The 20,207-nt window shown below is 41.7% G+C and overlaps 1 protein-coding gene across 4 annotated transcripts in view; it reads left to right on the forward strand.

Moving 5' to 3' along the window:
• CFAP61 (cilia and flagella associated protein 61) overlaps nucleotides 1–20,207 on the forward strand; it is a 209,177-nt gene that overhangs the window by 145,700 nt on the left and 43,270 nt on the right. For 3 of the 4 annotated variants that reach the window (XM_048842440.2, XM_075127267.1, XM_048842439.2), the window contains exons 22-24: nucleotides 7,897–8,189; nucleotides 14,084–14,411; nucleotides 19,759–19,850. In XM_048842440.2, coding sequence (XP_048698397.1) covers nucleotides 7,897–8,189; nucleotides 14,084–14,411; nucleotides 19,759–19,850 — 713 coding nt within the window. The remainder of the gene's footprint in view (nucleotides 1–7,896; nucleotides 8,190–14,083; nucleotides 14,412–19,758; nucleotides 19,851–20,207) is intronic. The other variant, XM_075127270.1, reaches the window with a different exon arrangement.

Raw genomic sequence — 20,207 nt, forward strand, 5'->3', positions numbered from 1 at the left:
TTTCCATGAAAATAAAAAGGTGGGATGGTTGTAAAGTAAAGAACAAAACTTCTCTAATGACCCAAAATGGATCAATTATTTTCCTCTTTAGGTAAAGACAGTTTACTGCCTTATTAAAAGCATGTTTGTAGAAATGCTGTAGCATTAAAATTCCAGTGCACGAATTACCGAGCAGAGCTTCTGTTGTTCTGTCTAATGTGGTTGGGTCTTTATTTTTCCAAGCTGAAAGGATTTAGGTCATGCTGGGGTCATAGAAATCTTGTGTTTCCACTTATAGGAAATGATGAGAATGCTCTGTTGTGGAACATGGTCATGTAATATTAAATGATAAAGTACTGTGATGGTCTTTATTTATGATTCCTGTTTTTCCGCTGAATATTATTATGTTTACTCACAGATGCATTTTCATGCAGTTAAATAATAAAAACATCTTGAGGAATTACTGTCTGTCTGATGGACATAATTTTAGTCTATAATGAATATCTGTAGTTCCTACAGTACAAGCACTGTAATCTAAATTCACTAATATTGTAATAAGCAGAAACCATAAATTGTTGATTTAACAGAGGTCAGTAAAGGAACAATATTTTCCTTAATCAAATGTATTGCATTTAATGTTACTATATAAAACAGCTTTTTAATTTTCCTTGAGTAACTCAGTGCTTAATTCTGATCTTGCATATATAGAAATGCCAACATATATTACAGCAGCTGACCTTTCCACTGAAAATGTTGGCCTACCAAATTCCTAGGATCTGTGGGTTTCTCAGACTTGTATGCCTTATAGCGAGAATGAATATTTTGCTGGATTGGTTGTCAGTGAGTATTGCTCACTCTTGTTTTATAGTCACTGCATTCTCTGCAGCTTTTTTCACCACCCCACAAATTAAAAAATTTCTAAATGAAATGTGAGACACTGTCAGCGTCAGCAAAGCCACATTCTTTACCTGCATTACTAATAATGCTTCAGATTTATTAGAAACGAAAATATCAAAACTCACATTTCATCATTGTTCTTTATTTTCGTTTTCCATGGCACTTAGCTTGGACAGTGAAAAAGATGGTTCAGTCTCACTTCTTAATTTCCCATTCCGGGTCTTGTATACTAGCACAATATTGCTGTGTCAGGTCCACGACTAGGTGTTATGGCAAAAAAGATGAGAAAATAAAAGTGCTATCATGGCTCAACAAGAGTATTTTACAATGTACACCAGGAGTAAAATTTCCCATTATCTGTAGTGGGCAAATTAAGGTTCTATGTTAAACTTAGAAAGGTAACAGTCTATTGCCAGTTATTGTCATAATCCCAGAATGGCAAATAAACTTGTTCCTTTCCAGTCGTCATTCATGTGATCAGCAAAAAATGTTTCCCACCACTCATGAGAATCTATATTGATGGTGAAATACTTTTGCATTCTCATAAAACTATGAAGAAATATGTTTATTTGGCATCGACAAGAAACTAATGTAAACAATGTAAGATAACATTAAAATCCATTATTCGTTAGCCATTTTGACATTAGCATTCTTCAGAGCTAGGGCTTTGTATAATAACACCTTCTTAGCCTCCACTACAGCACTGTGGAAGTGTCAGCATCACATGCTTCCAGTAAAAACAGTTTAGTTTATGGAATAATAAGATTTAGGTTGTAGGGATTTTCTTGCTTGCAGTGATACCTAAATGTCAATATGAATGTATCAGTTAACTGTACAGGAGAGAGTTTGTCTGTTCCAGTCATTCACTCACCTCTTCTCATGAGCACAGTGCTCAGTGCAAAACCAGAGCACTGGTCAATGCACTGAAATGCAGAAAAATAAATCCTACCAGAAAGCAATGTCAAGCCAACTGTGTATAGAAAATAAAGTTATGGGGCCAAACTCTATTCTCACAGCTATGCAACTCCAATATAGCCAATTCCATCCTCTCTGTATATTTCAAATATCATCCCTTATTGCAGTGGTTTTCAACCTGTGGTATACGGACCTCTGGAGGTCCGCAGACTATGTGTAAGGGGTCCACAAAAAGTTGTCATTACCATATAACAGTGGTTTTCAACCTGTGGTCCACAGACTTCTGGGGGGCCTGTAGACTATGTCCAAGATTTCTGAAGGGGTCCGCACCTCCATTTGAAATATTTTAGGGGGCTGAGAATGAAAAAGGTTGAAAACCACTGCCTTGTTGGAGTGGCTGCACTGTTTCAACCCTCTGATATCCTTTGAAGCACATGTTTTCCCGACAGATTTTTGTTGAACACCAAACCATGGGCCAGTTCTGTGTGTGCAGGGAGGACTCAAGACTCCTCTGCCACACCATTCCCCCTCTTCCCATATCAGGCAGAACCCCCACTATGGTGTCCGGAATCCTCACTCTGAGGGAAGAGATGGAGACTGGACATGCTGTGGAAGGCTGCAGTGTGCACATCCTACTCATTCCAGTTCTATGAACCGTACCTGAAAAATTACATCCTCAAGCTATAGTACCTTCTCTTCAAATTGCTGTTCTGGAGCTTCTGAGGTCCCCTGCAACCCATTGGTTCCCTCTGTTAGCATGGTTCAAATGGAGCTGTGCTGTCAGAGAGCTGGCAAAGGGATAGGCACCAGGAGCCAGAGCTGGTACAGAGGCTCAGGACCTCCCAATGATTGCCCAGACCTCTTGCAGCTCACCAGAGATCTGCCAGATTTGGAGGTGGGTCATACATCCTTTCCCACAAGGGGAGAGGCCTCCACCCTTCTCCCACTGATGGGACAATGAGGGGAAATCTCTGTGAAGGATTACGTATGATGATTTTTTCCCCTGAAGTCCACTCCTGCGGCTCTTAGAATCATAGAATCCTAGACTTTAAGGTCAGAAGGGACCATTATGATCATCTAGTCTGATCTCCTGCACAACGTAGGCCACAGAATCTCACCCACCCACTCCTGTAACAAACCTCTAACCTATGTCTGAGCTATTGAAGTCCTCAAATTGTGGTTTAAAGACTTCAAGGTGCAGAGAATCCTCCAGCAAGTGACGCGTACCCCATGTTGCAGAGGAAGGCGAAACCCCCCCAGGGCCTCTGCCAATCTGTCCTGGAGGAAAATTCCTTCCCGACCCCAAATATGGCAATCAGCTAAACCCTGAGCATGTGGGCAAGGTTCACCAGCCAGATACCCAGGAAAGAATTCTCTGTAGTAACTCAGATCCCACCCCATCAAACATACCATCACAGGTCATTGGGCATATCTACCACTAATAGTTGAAGATCAATTAATTACCAAAATTAGGCTGTCCCATCATATCATCCCTTCCATAAACTTATCAAGCTTAGTCTTGAAGCCATATATGTCTTTTGCCCTCACTGTTTCCCTTGAAGGCTGTTCCAGAACTTCACTCCTCTGATGGTTAGAAATCTTTGTCTAATTTCAAATCTAAACTTCCTGATGGCCAGTTTATATCCATTTGTTCTTGTGTCCACATTGGTACTGAGCTTAAATAATTCTTCTCCCTCCGTAGTATTTATCCCTCTGATATATTTATAGAGAGCAAACCTATCTCCCTTCAGCTTTCTTTTGGTTAGGCTAAACAAGCCAAGCTCTTTGAGTCTCCTTTCATAAGACAGGTTTTCCATTCCTCGGATCATCCTGGTAGCCCTTCTCTGTACTTGTTCCAGTTTGAATTCATCTTTCCTAAACATGGGAGACCAGAACTGCACACAGTATTCCAGATGAGGTCTCACCAATGCCTTGTATAACGGTACTAACGCCTCCTTATCTCTACTGGAAATACCTCACCTGATGCATCCCAAGACCGCATTAGTTTTTTTCACGGCCATATCACTTTGGCGGCTCATAGTCATCCTGGGATCAACCAACACTCCGAGGTCCTTCTCCTCCTCTGTTACTTCCAAGTGATGCGTCCCCAGTTTATAACTAAAATTCTTGTTATTAATCCCTAAATGTATGACGTTGCACTTTTCACTATTAAATTTTATCCTATTACTATTACTCCAGTTTACAAGGTCATCCAGATCTTCCTGTATGATATCCTGGTCCTTCTCTGTATTGGCAATACCTCCGAGCTTTGTGTCATCTGCAAACTTTATTAGGATATTCCTGCTTTTTGTGCCAAGGTCAGTAATAAAAAGATGAAATAAGATTGGTCCCAAAACCGATCCCTGAGGAACTCCACTAGTAACCTCCTTCCAGCCGGACAGTTTACCTTTCAGTGTGACCTGTTGTAGTTTCCCCTTTAACCAGTTCCTTATCCACCTTTCAATTTTCATATTGATCCCCATCTTTTCCAATTTAGCTAATAATTCCCCATGTGGAACCGTATCAAATGCCTACTGAAATTGAGGTAAATTAGATCCACTGCATTTTCTTTGTCTAAAAAATCTGTTACCTTCTCAAAGAAGGAGATCAGGTTGGTTTGACACGATCTACCTTCTGTAAAACCATGTTGTATTTTGTCCCAATTACTATTGACATCAATGTCCTTAACTACTGTCTCCTTCAAAAAATTTTCCAAGACCTTGCTAACTACAGATGTCAACTAACAGGCCTGTAGTTACCCAGATCACTTTTTTTTCCTTTCTTAAAATAGGAACTATGTTAGCAATTCTCCAGTCATACGGTACAACCCCTGAGTTTACAGATTCATTAAAAATTTTTGTTAATGGGATTGCAATTTCATGTGCCAGTTTCTTTAATATTCTTGGATGAAGATTATCTAGGCCTCCAGATTTAGTCCCATTAAACTGTTGGAGTTTGGCTTCTACCTAGGATGTGGTTATATCTACTTCCATATCCTCCTTCCCGTTTGCTGTCCTACCATTAGCCCTAAGCTCCTCATTAGCCTCATTAAAGACTGAGGCAAAGGATTTGTTTCGATACTGGGCCATGCCTAGATTATCCTTAACCTCCACTCCATCCTCAATGTTTAGCAGTCCCCCTTCTTCTTTCTTTGTTTTCTTTTTATTTATATGGCTATAAAACCTTTTACTATTGGTTTTAATTCCCTTTGCAAGGTACAACTCTACATGGCTTTTGGCCTTTCTCACTTTTTCCCTACATGTTCTGACCTCAATAAGGTAGCTTTCCTTGCTAATCCCTCCCATCTTCCACTCCTTGTAGGCTTTCTCCTTTTTCTTAATCACCTCTTTGAGATGCTTGCTTGTCCATTTTGGTCTACAACTCCTGCCTATGAATTTTTTCCCCTTTCTTGGGATGCAGGCTTCTGATTGTTTCTATAACTTTGACTTGAAGTAATTCCAGGCCTCCTCTGCCTTTACATCCACAAGTTCTTCAGTCCAATCCACTTCCATAACTAATTTCCTTAATTTTTTTAAGTTAGCTCTTTTGAAATCAAAAACCCTAGTCACAAATCTATTTTTCTTTATCCTTCCATTCAGTTTGAACTGAATTAACTCACGATCGCTCAAACCAAGGTTGACCCCTACAACCATTTCTTTTATGAGGTCCTCACTGCTCACCAAAACCAAATCTAAAATGGCATCCCCTCTTGTTGGTTCAGCAACTACTTGGTGAAGGAATCCATCAGCTATCGTATCCAGGAAAATCTGAGCACTTCTCCTCCAGTCTATATCTGGGAAGTTAAAGTCTCCTATGATCACACAATTCCCATTAGTATTTACTTCATTAAAAACATTAAAGAGGTCTCTATCCATATCCAGATTGGATCCCGGCGGTCTATAGCACTCCCCAAGCATTATCCCAGGGGAGGCTCTAGTAGCTTTCTTCCTCAGTGTGAATTTTGCCCAGACAGACTCTGTCTTATCCATTCCATCACTTCTTATTTCTTTACAGTCTACGTCATCATTGATATACGGTGCTACTCCACCACCTTTGCCTTTATTTCTGTCTTTCCTAAACAGCACATACCCTTCAATACTTGTTGTCCCGTCATGACTGCTATTTCACCATGTTTCTGTTATCCCTATAATATCTGGTTTCATTTCCTGCACCAGTAGCTCTAGTTCCTCCATTTTGTTACCTAGGCTCCTCGCATTAGTATACAAACATCTTAATTTTTGCTGTTTGGCCCGCTCACATTCTTTACCCAATTGGGCACAGATATTCTACCACCAGTATCACCTATTAGACTGGTATGTACACTACCCTTCCTCCTTATGTTCATTCTCTTACCCACAGCTGTATCCTTTCTTACTTTGTTTTCTTCCCACTCAATGTTAAAATCCGCCATGGAGATTATCTGGACATCTCCCAACCATCTCCCCCAGATTTCTAGTTTAAAGCTCTCTTGATCAGTTGTGCCATCCTCCATCCTAGAAGTCTATTTCCCTCCTTACTCAGGTGAAGGCCATCCCGAGAGAACAGTCCTCTGTCCATGAATGCTTCCCAGTGACCATACATCCCAAAGCCCTCCTTATAGCACCACTGCCTGAGCCATCTGTTGAGCATCATAATCTTGTCACACCTTTGTTGCCCTTCTCTAGGAACAGGCAGAATCCCATGGAAGATCACCTGAGCCTAGATTTCCTTAAGCGACTTCCCCAGTCTGGCATAGTCTCGGTTGATACGTTCCGGCGAGAATCTAGCCATATCATTTGTTCCCACATGAAGGATAATCAATGGATTCTTTCCCACTCCTGTTAGGATCCTCTATCCACCCGGCAGACAGCACACCCTTCTGTTCTCTGGATCAGCTTTTGTTACAGTCCTGTCTATTCTTCTCAGTCACATAGACCTGCCTTTTCCTGGTGATGGTGCGATTCTGCAGTCTATCCCCTGTTCCCTCTGCCTGCAAGTCCTCTCGATTCCTATTGTCCTCTGCAACCCATCCCGTATTCTCTTGGGGCTCATATTTGGTGTTGTTATCTCCATTGACTCTTAACCTCTTCCTATAGGACTATCTGCTCTTCTCTTCTTCCTTGCCCTCTCACCTTCAGTGACCACCTGCTGTGCCCCTTCTTCATTTTTGAACTCCGCAAACCTGGTCCTAAGCTCTGTTTCTCTTTCACTAGCTCACCTTTTCCTCTGGCTGGTTCTCTTAGTCACATGCTTCTACTGTCCACTTTCCTCACCCAGCAGTATCCCCTCAGAGTTCTTTGGTTCTGCTTCCATCTGCAAGTCAGAGCTTTTCTCTTCAGCCACCTCATGTCTTTGCTCCATCATCCGCTCGAGCCCCCTTCTAAACTCAAGCAGAGTCTCCACCTGCATCTCCAGTCCTCAGATCTTTTCTTCCTTCAGCTCTATCAGGCGGCACTTCATGCAGACAAAACTCTTTTCAGGTCCCCCCTCCACAATCATGTACATGCCGCAGCTTCTACATCCAGTCATCTTCATTGTGTCTTCCACTGCTTGGATTACTACTACTGCTGCCTCTGTATCTGTCATCGCCTTCCCACCTCAGTCCTGTTTACAGCTCTGTTTGCTGTCTCCTGTGCCGCTTCAGCTGTCTTACTGCAAGAGGGGACAATCCAAATCCATTTCTATGTAATTTTCAAAACTTAAAAAAAAAAAGTGTTTTCCTGTTAAGGTGATATTTCTATATTTCGTAGAGAAAAAACATATGTTGTGATTTCTATCCTGTGTCTCTAATACGTGCTTTAACTAAGCAAAACGGGGGAAGGGGACAGAGGGGGAAGGAAGGGTAAGAAACAAAATTTTTATTTTAGAGGTTTTCCAGCAACATAGTTTCAAGTTCTGGGGTCATAATCCATGTCATACTTCTGCAGTAAGTATTTGCCTACTTTGTAGGATGTTTTGCACAAATTCTTCACTAAATTATCTTAGTTACTGTTGCTATGTAGCATTGTTTGCTTCATCGCATCAGAGCAATAAGGTCAAAGAGAGCAATTCTGTATTATCATCGTCTGAGTTACACTGATAGAGTTGTTGTTGTGTGTCTTAGAATTTTTTTCCCTTTTCCCTCAGGGAATGTCATTGTCTATGGGAATACCATTGACATTTACTCCACAGCACAAACCCTCCTATCTCTTGGAATTCATGGTTCTCGCATACACCTCGTGCAGCCACCACTTAGCTCAAATGTAACTTGCCTTAACAACAATGCAATCGAAAAAGCTGTTAAAGAGGCATTGTCAAAGAATGATGTGTGTGTCTATTATGACAGTATACTGGCACAGTGGAATGAAGGTGACCACCCAGATCCTATAAAATGTGCTTCTTTCACGACTAATACAAGACCATTTAAACTGCAATGTACAGTAAGTATATGCTTTGTATTCCTTTTGTTCAGCCTGCAAAGATAATCAGACCAAGCTAATCCTGGTTGGTTTATCTAGGTTTCAGTGTATCTGGAAGATTTAACATTCACTTATTAATCTGAGGGATTTTTTTAAAAAAATAAAACCATTTTAGATTTCCAAACAGATTTGGATTAAAGAAGTGTTTAAATCAACGGACATACAAATTGCTATTCACTGTTGAATGACAGGTAGTTTTAATTATTTTTTCAAAATCATTCTTAAAATACTTACTTACAGTACTCCTACCTATAGTGATCTAAATTTGTTTAGGGAACTGAATTCAAGTCAAATTGTAAGATCACAATGTTAATACTGATATGCATGAAATTTAACCTACACTTATTCTAACTATTTTAAATAGATTTTCTTTACCAGAAGGAAATATGTATCAGCCCTCCAAATTCAGGATTGCAATTAAAATACAATATCGGCACTGCACTATTTGGGCCAATCCTTTAACACTTACTCATCAGTTGGCTTAGTTGTCTGACTAAGAACTGTTTGTATGAATCTAAGTTTCAGGATATGCACTTACAGGCACCCACATGACCATCTTGACATGTCTTTGCTTTGCATGCATTCCCCATTTGTGTAGTAAGTTTGCCCACCAAGTTGGAGGGGAATTCCTCTCATGAGACTCCCAGCAATAAAGTTCCCTCCCAATTCTCTACTCCTGGAATCTATAAACCCTTTCTTCTCCCCAAACATTTCCTCTCGTCTCGCCCTTCCTCCCTCCCCTTAGCAACTTTCCAGTTTCTCCTCCTCCTCCTCCTCCCTATAAACACTTCATTCTTCCTTCCCTTACCCCATCCCTCCCTTCCTTTCTCCCTCCCTCCCTTCAACCTATCCTTCTCCCTCCCTCCCACACAGAACCATTAGTCTGCTCTGCCACCAACTCCCTCATTTCCCCTCCATCTCCCCCACACTCCCTCATTCTTTCCCCCTTCGTCTCCTCAAAGTGCCCCTATTGTTCCATCATTCGCCCCTCTCACCTACTTTTTTGTCTCTCCCTTTCTGTTTGCCCCTCCAACTTCATTGCCTTTCCCAGCTCTCCCCCTGCGATGAGTCTGCCATAGTCACTTCCCAACTCCATGCTTTTCTCACCCCAAAGATGGGAGAAAGAGTACTGCTTTAGTTGCTGCTGATGTCAGGGACTGTATCTCCTCTCCTCCTGGCCCCACCCCATCCCTGTTTGGCGAGGCTCTGCTCTGCTCTGCACTCAGTCATCTGGGTGAGAGAAGCCCAGACACTGAGAATCAGAGCCTGTTCCAGAGAACTGTCTCATTGCAACCGCCTGCCTTCCCAGCCAGGGGACAAAGTGGCTCATAGAGTGTCATGCATGGTAGCAGGCAGCATACCAAAACGTACAATTTTCTTGCCCCCTCTTGACGGATATTATACAGCTGGTAAGTCTAATTTTAGACCTACCATTGTTAGTATTCCTTTAATAATACTGTATTGATTAAATGTTTTAATGTATGAAGAAGCATACATACATCATAGGAACGCTTATCTCCTTCTGCAGTGCCTCTGCTATGCCAGGGTGCCAAACTCCATGCGCCCTTCGTTTCCCTCTCCCATTGCAGCCTCTATGTTCTCTTCCATGCCGCCCCATGTGGATGGAATGCTTTCTCCAAATCTTAATGCCAAGTCACAAGTCTCTCCTCAATAACATTCTTCCAAAAGTCTCGCTTCTGCCATGTCACCTACGTTAAAAACTCTGTGGGACAATCAAGGCATGTTCATATCTTAATTGTGTAACTGCTCTCATTATTGATCAATCCTTGTTTCACCCAGCCCCTTCCATGCCTTTTTTAATTTGTTTCTTTTCCTCACTTATTATTAGACTTGGCAGCATTTGATTTGTTTAAATAATTTTGATGGATAATGTCAAAGCTTATTTTTAAGCATTTTTTACTATTTTTATCAATTTAAATTTTCATGGTTGTGCAAAATTATGGGTTAAGAATTTTTTGCTGATTTTTATCACTTTTAAATTTCACAGTTGTGGAAAATTATGGGAGGTCAGACAATGGTGTTTGGAGTCAGACAATAATTATTTAATGACAGCAGAGACTAAGATTCAAAAAGATAAAGCTTTTTAATCATTAATACACAAACCATCAACATCAATGTAAAGTTTTTAGATTTAAACTCTAATAAGCTCTCTAGCAAAAATGTTCTTTCTTTGACTATCAGTAAATTTTTATTATTGATGGAAATTTTTTTCTCTGTTTGTGTGTGTCTGGTGAAATGGACATTAATCAGCATTTACTGATAAAAAAAAATCTAATCCTTCCAAGTCTACTTGTAATATGTTTGCATTCAAGGCCTGATCCAAATTTCCACTGATCCTGAATCATCTTGGGTGAACACCCTGAGATCTAGATTGCTGACATGATTGATGAGAGCATTTTTCAGATGTCTAGTGTGGTTTTTCTTTTTTCTTTTGGTCAAAAAAGTAATTTTTGACCAAACAATCTATTGCACTTCAAACATTCAGAACTGTGATATGAGTTCATCCAGACTGCATGGGTTGTGATTTCAGCTTTTACGCTCATATGCTTGGGTCAACAGGTCCTCACTCACTTGGCAATATCCTAGGTTTTGGAAGGATTGGTCCATGTACCACAGGGGTTAATTGAGGTAGCTGCCTTACCTTCATGGCTGCTCCAAATGACTCTGGATTTCTTTGTAGCAGGATTCTTGTGTTGTGAGTACCCCAAGGTGGATGAATACATTTACCTGCCCAGGGGATATGTCCTCTTGTGCCAGTGTCTCATTTGATTTGGGATGAAGCCTTGTGTGTCGAAGCTCTTGCTCTGCTAGTTGTCAGAGTATTGTTCGCACCATGCACTTGAGGAAAAGACTTTTACTCATAGTCATAGCTACTGACCAGACTTACTGAGGCACAAACCACATGACCAGTCCTCTGGAAACTGTAGTCTATATGTGAAATGTGATTGTGACAGTTGGTACCCTCAAATTCCCATTGTCAGTCTAAAGTCATCTCCATTTCTACCGCGAATAGGCCTCTAATCTGTTTGCATTTCCCAAAGTCTCTTTTACATCCCTATTAAAATATGCCAAGAGTTCATTCACCCAGTTATATCAAAAGTATTCAACTAATTTGAAGACAGCATCCATTGCAGCTCTCCTATTTTTTGTAGAATTTGTTAAGTTCTTGCTTGAAGCTGTAAATGTACATATTTTGCAGGGAGGGAAATGTCCCTCACTGCAGTCTGATGTGGGAGTGTGAAACAGTGGCCACTTCCAATACGCTCTTGGACTGCCATCTACAGCTGATGCTAGTTTGGGCAGGTTTAAAGTCCTCATTTGCTTAGAATGTCTCCTAGGGAGCTGAACTGCTTACTAATTTCCCCAAAAGTGGGGCATATGTAGAGGGCACTTGAAGAAGAGAGGTTGCTTACCAGTAACTTGTTCCTTGAGAGTATTCTCTGAATAGTCATACTACCTGCCCAGCCTCCCCTTTCTTCACAGTCTCAGATAAAGAATTTCAAAATTAGGGAAGGAACTGAAGGGCAGATGGGGCCACACACATCCCTTTTATACCCTTAAAATCCTCCGCAGGGCCCTGGGGGCAATTGGCCCCAATGGGACTGCTGACTAGAAAAATCCTGCAGCTTGACGCCAGGAGTGTTATATTCCACCAGATGCTTCAAAGGAAGGAGCAAGAACCCCACAGTTGGCAGATGTGGGATAATCTGACACCCCTCGTAGGTCTCATCCTGATCCCTAATTATTAGAGATTTTCTTAAGCTTTGAAGCATGAGGTTTAATAACCCTTCCAAAATTTTCATCATAATTAATTATAATCTGGATATTCTTGCTATGCATATAAATATCTAATATCTCTATCAATCTTGCTAAATTCTTGGCCTCAATAGCTTCCAGTGGCTATGAGTTCCACAGTCTAAGTAAAAGAAAAAAAACGAGGAGTACTTGTGGAACCTTAGAGACTAACAAATTTATTTGGGCATAAGCTTTTGTGGGCTAAAACCCACTTCATTAGATGCATCTGATTTTAGCCCATGAAAGCTTATGCCCAAATAAATTTGTTAGTCTCTAAGGTGCCACAAGTACTCCTCATTTTTTTTTTTTTTTGCTGATACAGACTAACATGACTACCACTCTGAAAACAGTCTAAGTAGACATTGTGTTATAACATTTCCTTTTATCAGTTCTGAATTTACTAACTTTTTATTCTTCTTCAAGTGCTTGCTCACGTCGATTCCATTCTAGATGTGTACGCGCCCATGTACACAGTTGTCAGAGATGTTTGCCTTAATGGTATCCGTAGGGTCAGCTGTGGCTCCCTCGGGAGTGCTGCGCTCATGCGTTGGTATATTAGGCGCTGCTGGCCCTACGCCCTCTCCGTACCTTCTTACCACCTGTGGCAGTTGGTTGGAGGCCTTTCCCTTGCCTAGCAAGTGGTTAGCGGTTCTCTCCTTTCTTCCAGCTCTTAGCGTCTTGTAAACAGTTTGTTCACAGTAGTTGTTAGTAAGTACCTGTTAAGTAGTGTAGTTAGTAAGTTAGGCTATGTCTACACAACAAAGCTTTCAGACATTTACGGCTCAATACGCACTTACCCAGCAGGCCCAAGACGATGCTGGCTTTGGTAGAGCAGTGTTGCAAGCCGCACGGCCATGAACTCTGAGCCTGCCTCTAGGGATACTGTTTGTGAGTCACCTAGAATGGAATCGACATGAGCAAGCACTCGAAGAAAAAACAGTTATCTACCTTTTGTGACTGTTGTTCTTCAAGATGTGTTGCTCATGTCCATTCCATTATCTGCCCTCCTGCCCCTCTGTCAGAGTTTCTGGCAAGAAGGACCTGAAAGGGCATAGGGCTGGTGGTGCCTAATATATCGACACATGAGTGCGGCACTCCAGAGGGTGCCACAGCCAAACCTACGGATACTGCTAAGGCAAAAATCTCCAATGACTGTGCACGTGACAGTGCACCCACCTAGAATGGAATGGACATGAGTGACACATCTCAAAAAACAACAGTTATGAAAGGTAGGTAACTGTTTTTTTCATTGTTTTTGTTTTTGTGCTGTAAATAATAGTAAAAAAAATGTTAAGTTAGAAAGAGATGCAAACCTTGTTGAAGAAAGAACATGACATATAATCAAGAAAACTTAAATAGAAAGCCAGCACCTCATAATTCTGATGGAAAAATCTTTTACTTAACTAGTTTATATTTTATCATTCATCTTCATGTACTAATAAATGTTTGAAATTAACCCAAACATTTGTTAGTTGAAAAATAGAATATCATCATATCTACAGAGTATACAAACTAATCTGACAAACATGATAGTTTTGGTTTCTCATAAATATTATAGCTTTAGCGTACAAAAATATGTGTAGTGAACAAATACCTTTTCAAAGACATGAAATTGTGTTATTTTCAAGTACACTGTTTTTAAATTTGGCTTGTATGTTGTGTGGGGGAGAGTTTTGTAAAGCCTTGTGTTCTTTATCATATACTTGTAATGACAAAGATAAAATATGTACTTAAGTTCAGGATATTTAAAGTACTAAATAATATATAGCTATTAAAATACAGTACATCTCTTTAACCAGAAACTAAGAAATTATGAATACTCTTAGCTCAATAAATCTCAGCTCTTTGGGTCCCTTTTACTTTTAATTAATCTCAAAATTTGGTCAATAGGCCACATCAGGGTATAGAAAGTCATGTTGTATTTTGTGCTGTAGTTTGTAAAATAAATAAATCACATGAAATAATGAGTCACACAACCTCATTTATTGTATTAGACAATGACTAATGTAGTATGACCTACACTTATTACATCTTTTTAGGCATTCTTTAACTTTTCCAACAAGGGAGTGGATTATGAAACCTTCAAGGCGATTAATGACGCGTGCCTTGTTTATGATGGAAGACTTGTTATTGATGCCAACTTCCATACTAATGACGTTAGTATCAGAGCAGCAGGTTCTTTAACCAAGTTCTCCAATATATATTATGCAAATGAATGGACACACAGCAATTTCAGTTCGAAAGAGATCGGTTTCCAGCTTGCTGCAGCTATGCTGAATCTCTTTGATCCAACTCTTGAGCCAGTTTCTGAACCACCAGAAGATCTGGATAGACTCATCCCTATGTACAAGGGATGTAAAATTCAAGGTGTGTCAAAAACAAATTCTTCAGTCTGTTACACTTCTATGTTTTCTTCAGTACTTTCTTCTGTAGTACAAAATGCCATAGTATGGCATGAATTATATTATTATTGTTGGTATTTTTTGAATAAGTAAATATTAAGTAACAAATTGTTGAACTGTAGTAAATTTTATGCTGTACACCTGAGCTGATGGGTACCTGCAGCAGGAGTAATGTTATTTTATTTATAGTTAACCATGCTAGTGAAGGAAGACTCTATGTCCTCACACTTTTACTACCATCAAACTAGTTCTCTGTTCCATTTGTTTGCTGTTAATTCTTCATCTCTATCCTTAGACTCACTTCTTGATGATAAAGGTGTGTCTAGCTTAACACTGTTTGATGAGAACATGTCGTGCAGCTAATTAGACCACTTATACTTAGCTTGTAACAACACATACAAGTTTTTAGCCTACAGTATTTGAAATCTTTCAGATTTGCCTCTCCCAACCTTGCAGTTTACACCTTTGACCAGTGATGAGCTGCCAAAATCTTAACAACGGGTTCCCTCCTCACCCCACGAGGGGGTCGTTGCCCACCCCTGCCCCCCGGGACTCCTGCCCCATCCAACCCCCCCACATTCCTTGACGCCCCTGCCCCATCAACCCCTGTCCCCTGACTGCCCCCAGAACCAGGCAGGAGGGTCTCGTGGGCCACCGTAGTGGGTGCCCACCCCACCCCTAAGAGCCAGAGGCACCTGCCGGTGGGCAAGGTGGGGAGTCCCGGCGGTGCTTACCTGGGGCAGCTCCCAGGAAGCATCCGGCAGGTCCCTCTGGCTCCTAGGAGTGGGGGAGCGTAGCTGGGGGGGAGCAGGGGGAGCAGCCACTCCCCCTACTGATCACATCAAAAGTGGCGCCTTAGGCGCCGACTCCCTGGGTGCTCTGGGGCTGGAGCACCCACGGGGAAAAATTGGTGGGTGCAGAGCACCCACTGGCAGCTCCCCACCCCGCACCCAGCCCCACTTCACCTCCGCTCCGCCTCCTCCCCTGAACCCACCACCCTGCTCTGCTTCTCCGCGGCATCCCCCCCCCCGGCTTCCCGCGAATCAGCTGTTCGGCGGGAAGCCAGGGAGGGCTGAGAAGCAGGCCGCGGCTTCCTGCTCAGGCCGAGGGTGGTGGAGGTGAGCTGGGGTGGGGAGCGGTTCCCCTGTGCCCCCCGCCCCGCCCCGGCTTACCTGATGTGGCGCGGACGGCCTTCCTCGCGCCCCCACCCCCACCCGAGCTCACCTCTGATCTGCCTCCCTGGGCCTGAGCGGGAAGCTGCGGCTTGCTTCTCAGCCTGCCCCGGCTTCCTGCATGAACAGCTGATTCGCGGGAAGCCGGGGGGGGCGGGGGCGGAGAAGCAGAGTGGGGCGGCGCATTCAGGGGAGGAGGCAGAGGCACAGCAGAGGTGAGGTGGGGTGGGGAGCTGCCGGTTGGTGCTCTGCACCCACCAAATTTTCCCCGTGAGGGCTCCAGGTCTGGAGCACCCGTGGAGTCGGCACCTAAGGTGTCACTTTTGCCAAGTTAAATTTAGAAGCCCTTTTAGAACCGGTTGTCCCTCGCAGAACAACCGGTTCTAAAAGGCCTTCTAAATTTAACAACCGGTTCTAGCGAACCGGTGCAAACCGGCTCCAGCTCACCACTGCCTTTGACTGATTGAATTTTCTGAGAATTTCATATTCATGATCTAATTGTCAGCAACAAACTCTTATGAAACAACTCAGTTTCTTTCTATCTGTGATTTATCCTTGTTCTTATTAGGGACTGAGCCAACAAGTTCAATAAAATAACTTTTTCTCTAATCTTGCCCCAAAGGAATCAGATTTGATGCTGAAATCTGCTGGTAAATGATTCCTAGTAACACACAGAAGGTTACATTTTAGTGTGTCTCTGCACTTCCTGGTTTAGTCCCAAAACAGAAGGTTCAGAATATACCAAGAAATTCTATTCTCTTGTTATTTCACATCGAGCCAAATCCTGGCGGTAACAGAAATTTTGTAAAAAAACGCTTAGACTTGTGAGATTTCCAAAATATAGTTAATCTGAAACAAACTGGGTAGCTGACATTTTGGGGGCCAAACTTTCAAAATCCTTTGCAATGGATCAACCACATTGTGTGAAATTCATCCCTACACAGAGAGCCAGCACTAGTGCTCAAGGCTGAGTTGACTGGTTCACAGAGCCTGTGGAGTTGGCCCTGTGTGCAGGTATGATTTCAGCCAATGCGTGCAGGCCTTTGGGCCCCTTAAAAAATCACAGTAGTGTATGCAAATGGGGTAACTGCAAGTAAAATGTGTCCTCTGATCTATTTGCACATGTAGTGTGTCTGATATATGTTATAATTGGACCGGCAGAGAAGGAGATAGTCACAGAGGGAGCAGATAGAAAAACAGCTGTCTGCTGTGGTGGTAGATTTATTGTTCTGGCAGCAAAACTGAAACCAATGGGCAAGTGAGGCAGAGCACCCAAATGTTTAAAGGGACAGGACATCACATTCCTCCACCCTACTTTAAAGAACTTCACAAACATATATACATTATCATTTACATGACTAACAAAAAACACTCTATAACCCAGTTAGAGGTTACAGGTGGCCTACCTCAGACTCTTAAATTGCATGGGATTATTCTGCCCTGGAATAGCAAATCACTAACTAAACAATTTATAAATTCAGATGCACCACCGATGTTTACACTCTTTTGTGATAACATGGTGATGGTGGTGGGGCAGTGTGCTGAACAACAGGAACAGCTGATGATAAGGAATCAGTTGGACCTGGTAAGGAATCAACTAGACCAGATACCAAAGTTTCTTTCACCAAGCCATCAAAATTAGTAGTTTTAACTGGAGATGATTCAATCAGAGGAACTGAAAATCCTACTGGAACATCCTTGGATTTTGGTACTTGCTGAGACTGCAATTGATCCATATGTCAATCCATAGAGTACCACTGGATAGTTTCACCACAGACAAAACAGATCCCATGAATTTTACAAGATCTCCAGGTACCCATTTAATTCCACAACCATATTTGCAAGTCCACACTAAGTCTCCTGCTTCAAAAGAATTCTGACAAGTCTCACATCATTGATCAATATGCACAGCTTGGGATTTGGCTGCACCAGAGGCACCATCAGGATGTAGCAGGTCCCAACAGGTATGCAAAGATCGCTTCAAGAAAAGAGTTGCAGGTGACTCCTGGATAGTGGCATGTGGGGCATTTCTGTAGACAAGCAAGAAATTTGTCTAATTTCTGCTGATGACTCAAAATACATTTGTTAGCTCTTAAGGCATGGTTAAGTGTCTGTACAAAATGTTCTGGTAGTCCATTTGTTGCAGGATGGTATGGAACAGAGCATATATGATCATTCCATTTGAAGCTAGGGACCTCTGAAATTCTCCAGAACACAGTTGAGGTCAGTTGTCACTCACCAACTGTAACAATAAACCAAATCGATTAAACAAGGTACAAAGGTGTCCAATGGTCTTGGTAGCTGTAGTAGAAGTCATTCTGAAAACGTATGGCCATTTCAAATGGGCATCAACTACAACCAAAAGCATGTAACCTTCTCATGGTCCAGCAAAGTCCATGTGAATACGTGTCCAAGGAGTGTCCAAGGAGGCCAAGACCAAGGATATAGATAAACTGGGCCAGGATCATGCTGAATTTGCTAACACATAGCATAGCACTTGATCTTCCTCTCAACATCTTTGTTGATCCTTGGCCAGCAGACATGACTCTAGGCTATTGTCTTCATCCAAACAATGCCACAATGATCTTTGTGATGATCTTCTAAAACCAGAGGTTGAAGTGATTCTGGAAAGATCACTCGCATTCCCCGTAAGATGCAACCATGATTCACAGATAATTCACATTGACCTGACACGAACTGTGTAAACTGGGGATTCTTATGTCCTAACACTGTACCTTTTATTACCATTCCCTTCACAAGAGAAAGCATCAACCTTAGCACTTTCTTTGTTGAAGTCTGTGCTAGTAATGGGTAACCAATACATCAAACTGAGATAAAACACTTCATTGGAAGTTTCTTTGGGTTGACGAGAGTGCTATCTGTGCTTGATCAACTTCTGCTTGCTGAGTGCCTACACTGCAGAATGCAGAATTCTTCCTTTGGCTGCAGTTGGGCACCCTCTGCTGGGTGAAGCCCTCAGTACAGGATAAATCTGTCACCCTGCCTGCTTGCACATGGTTCAGCCAAGATGGCTGCTTGTTTCCCCATCACTAGGGTTGCCAGTGTTGGTTGGATGTATTCCTGGAGATTTCATCACATGACATAATCTTTAATTACAGATTCATCTTTAATCCCAGAGACTCCAGACCAATCCTGGAGGGTTGGCAACCCTACTCATCACCGCTCTGTTTAAACAATTCTGGCAGCTCAGCAGCAATGGCAGAAACCTCTTCCTTTGTTCTACTTCTAATTGCCTACTTCCTCCTCTCTAGCTGGCTGGTTCCAGCTATGCCTGAAGCACAATGCAGCAGCAGTCTGCCACCTTGTTTCTAGAAGTTTTTTCCTTTCTTAAAATATTATCTGTTTACTTTTTCTTCTTCTTGTTAAGAAAATGGCAGCACTGGACACTCATGGGATAGAAGGTCCTTATAACCAATATGTTATATTTGGACCCAGCAGAGAAGGAGATAGACACAGAAGGCACGGATAGAAACACAGCTGTCTGCTATAATGGTAGCTTTATCATTCTGGCAGCAAAACTAAAACCAACACAAAAGTGAGGCCACTGGGAAGGGGGAAGTGTAGTGTGTCCAAACATTTAAAGGGACAGGATATCGCAATATATATGCACAAATCCATTGCTTTGTTGATGTATATTTGTGCATAACTGTGTATGTTATTTGCAAGAGTTACATGCTGCACATATCTTTGAAAATGTGTCCTTTGAGATGCACTGTCTGTAGTTTGTCTTTAGTTGCGTACTACATCTTACCAGTTACCAAAAGAAATATAAATAATATATTATTTACTAATAATGGACCAGATTATGATGTCATTTACACAGTTGTAAATCTGGAATAATTCCACTGAAATCAGTGGCTATATTCCATTTTAACACCAATATAACTGGGATCAGAATCTGGCCCAGTGTGACTATTGCACTGAAATACACAAAAATACAAAAACATACACAATATGAATGCCATCAAAAAGCAACATTTTCCTTTTCTCTGAGGAGTTCTTTAGTAAATAACATATGACTTGGGTCAAACTTGCTTGTTTTGTTTTATGGCTGAATAAATAAATTGTGATTTACAACATTAACAAAGATATTAATCTTAGCTGTTTTCTCTGTGGTAGGAGGTGTTCTTCCCGGAGGTTATAATTACTTGCATATTTCCAAACCAGGAATCCCTACACGCTTGGATGTACAAATTGCCCAGCCTAATTATGTAAGTATTATTACGGATTTTTTCTTTGCTTTGCCCTTGATTCAGGAACGCATTCTTATTCAGGACATTACTTAAGTACCATGTGCTTGAGTAATGGCCTGAATAATGATGGACTTAAGTATATGCTTAAAAGCTTTCCTGAATCAGGGCTTTTATCAATAGATCCATGAACTGTGATTCTTTATTACCAGTGTCTTTAAGGCATTTTTAGCTTTTCATTTACCAGAAACCTAAATTCACAGGCATACTACAAATACAATATACACACAAACAACCTAAAAGGACTGATTCTCTAAGATACCATCTGTGCAACACCTTCACTCATGGCATGAGGCCAACAGAACCCTCATAGCTTTT

The sequence above is a fragment of the Caretta caretta genome, chromosome 3 (assembly GCF_965140235.1).
Source record: "Caretta caretta isolate rCarCar2 chromosome 3, rCarCar1.hap1, whole genome shotgun sequence".
Lineage (NCBI taxonomy): Eukaryota > Metazoa > Chordata > Testudines > Cheloniidae > Caretta > Caretta caretta.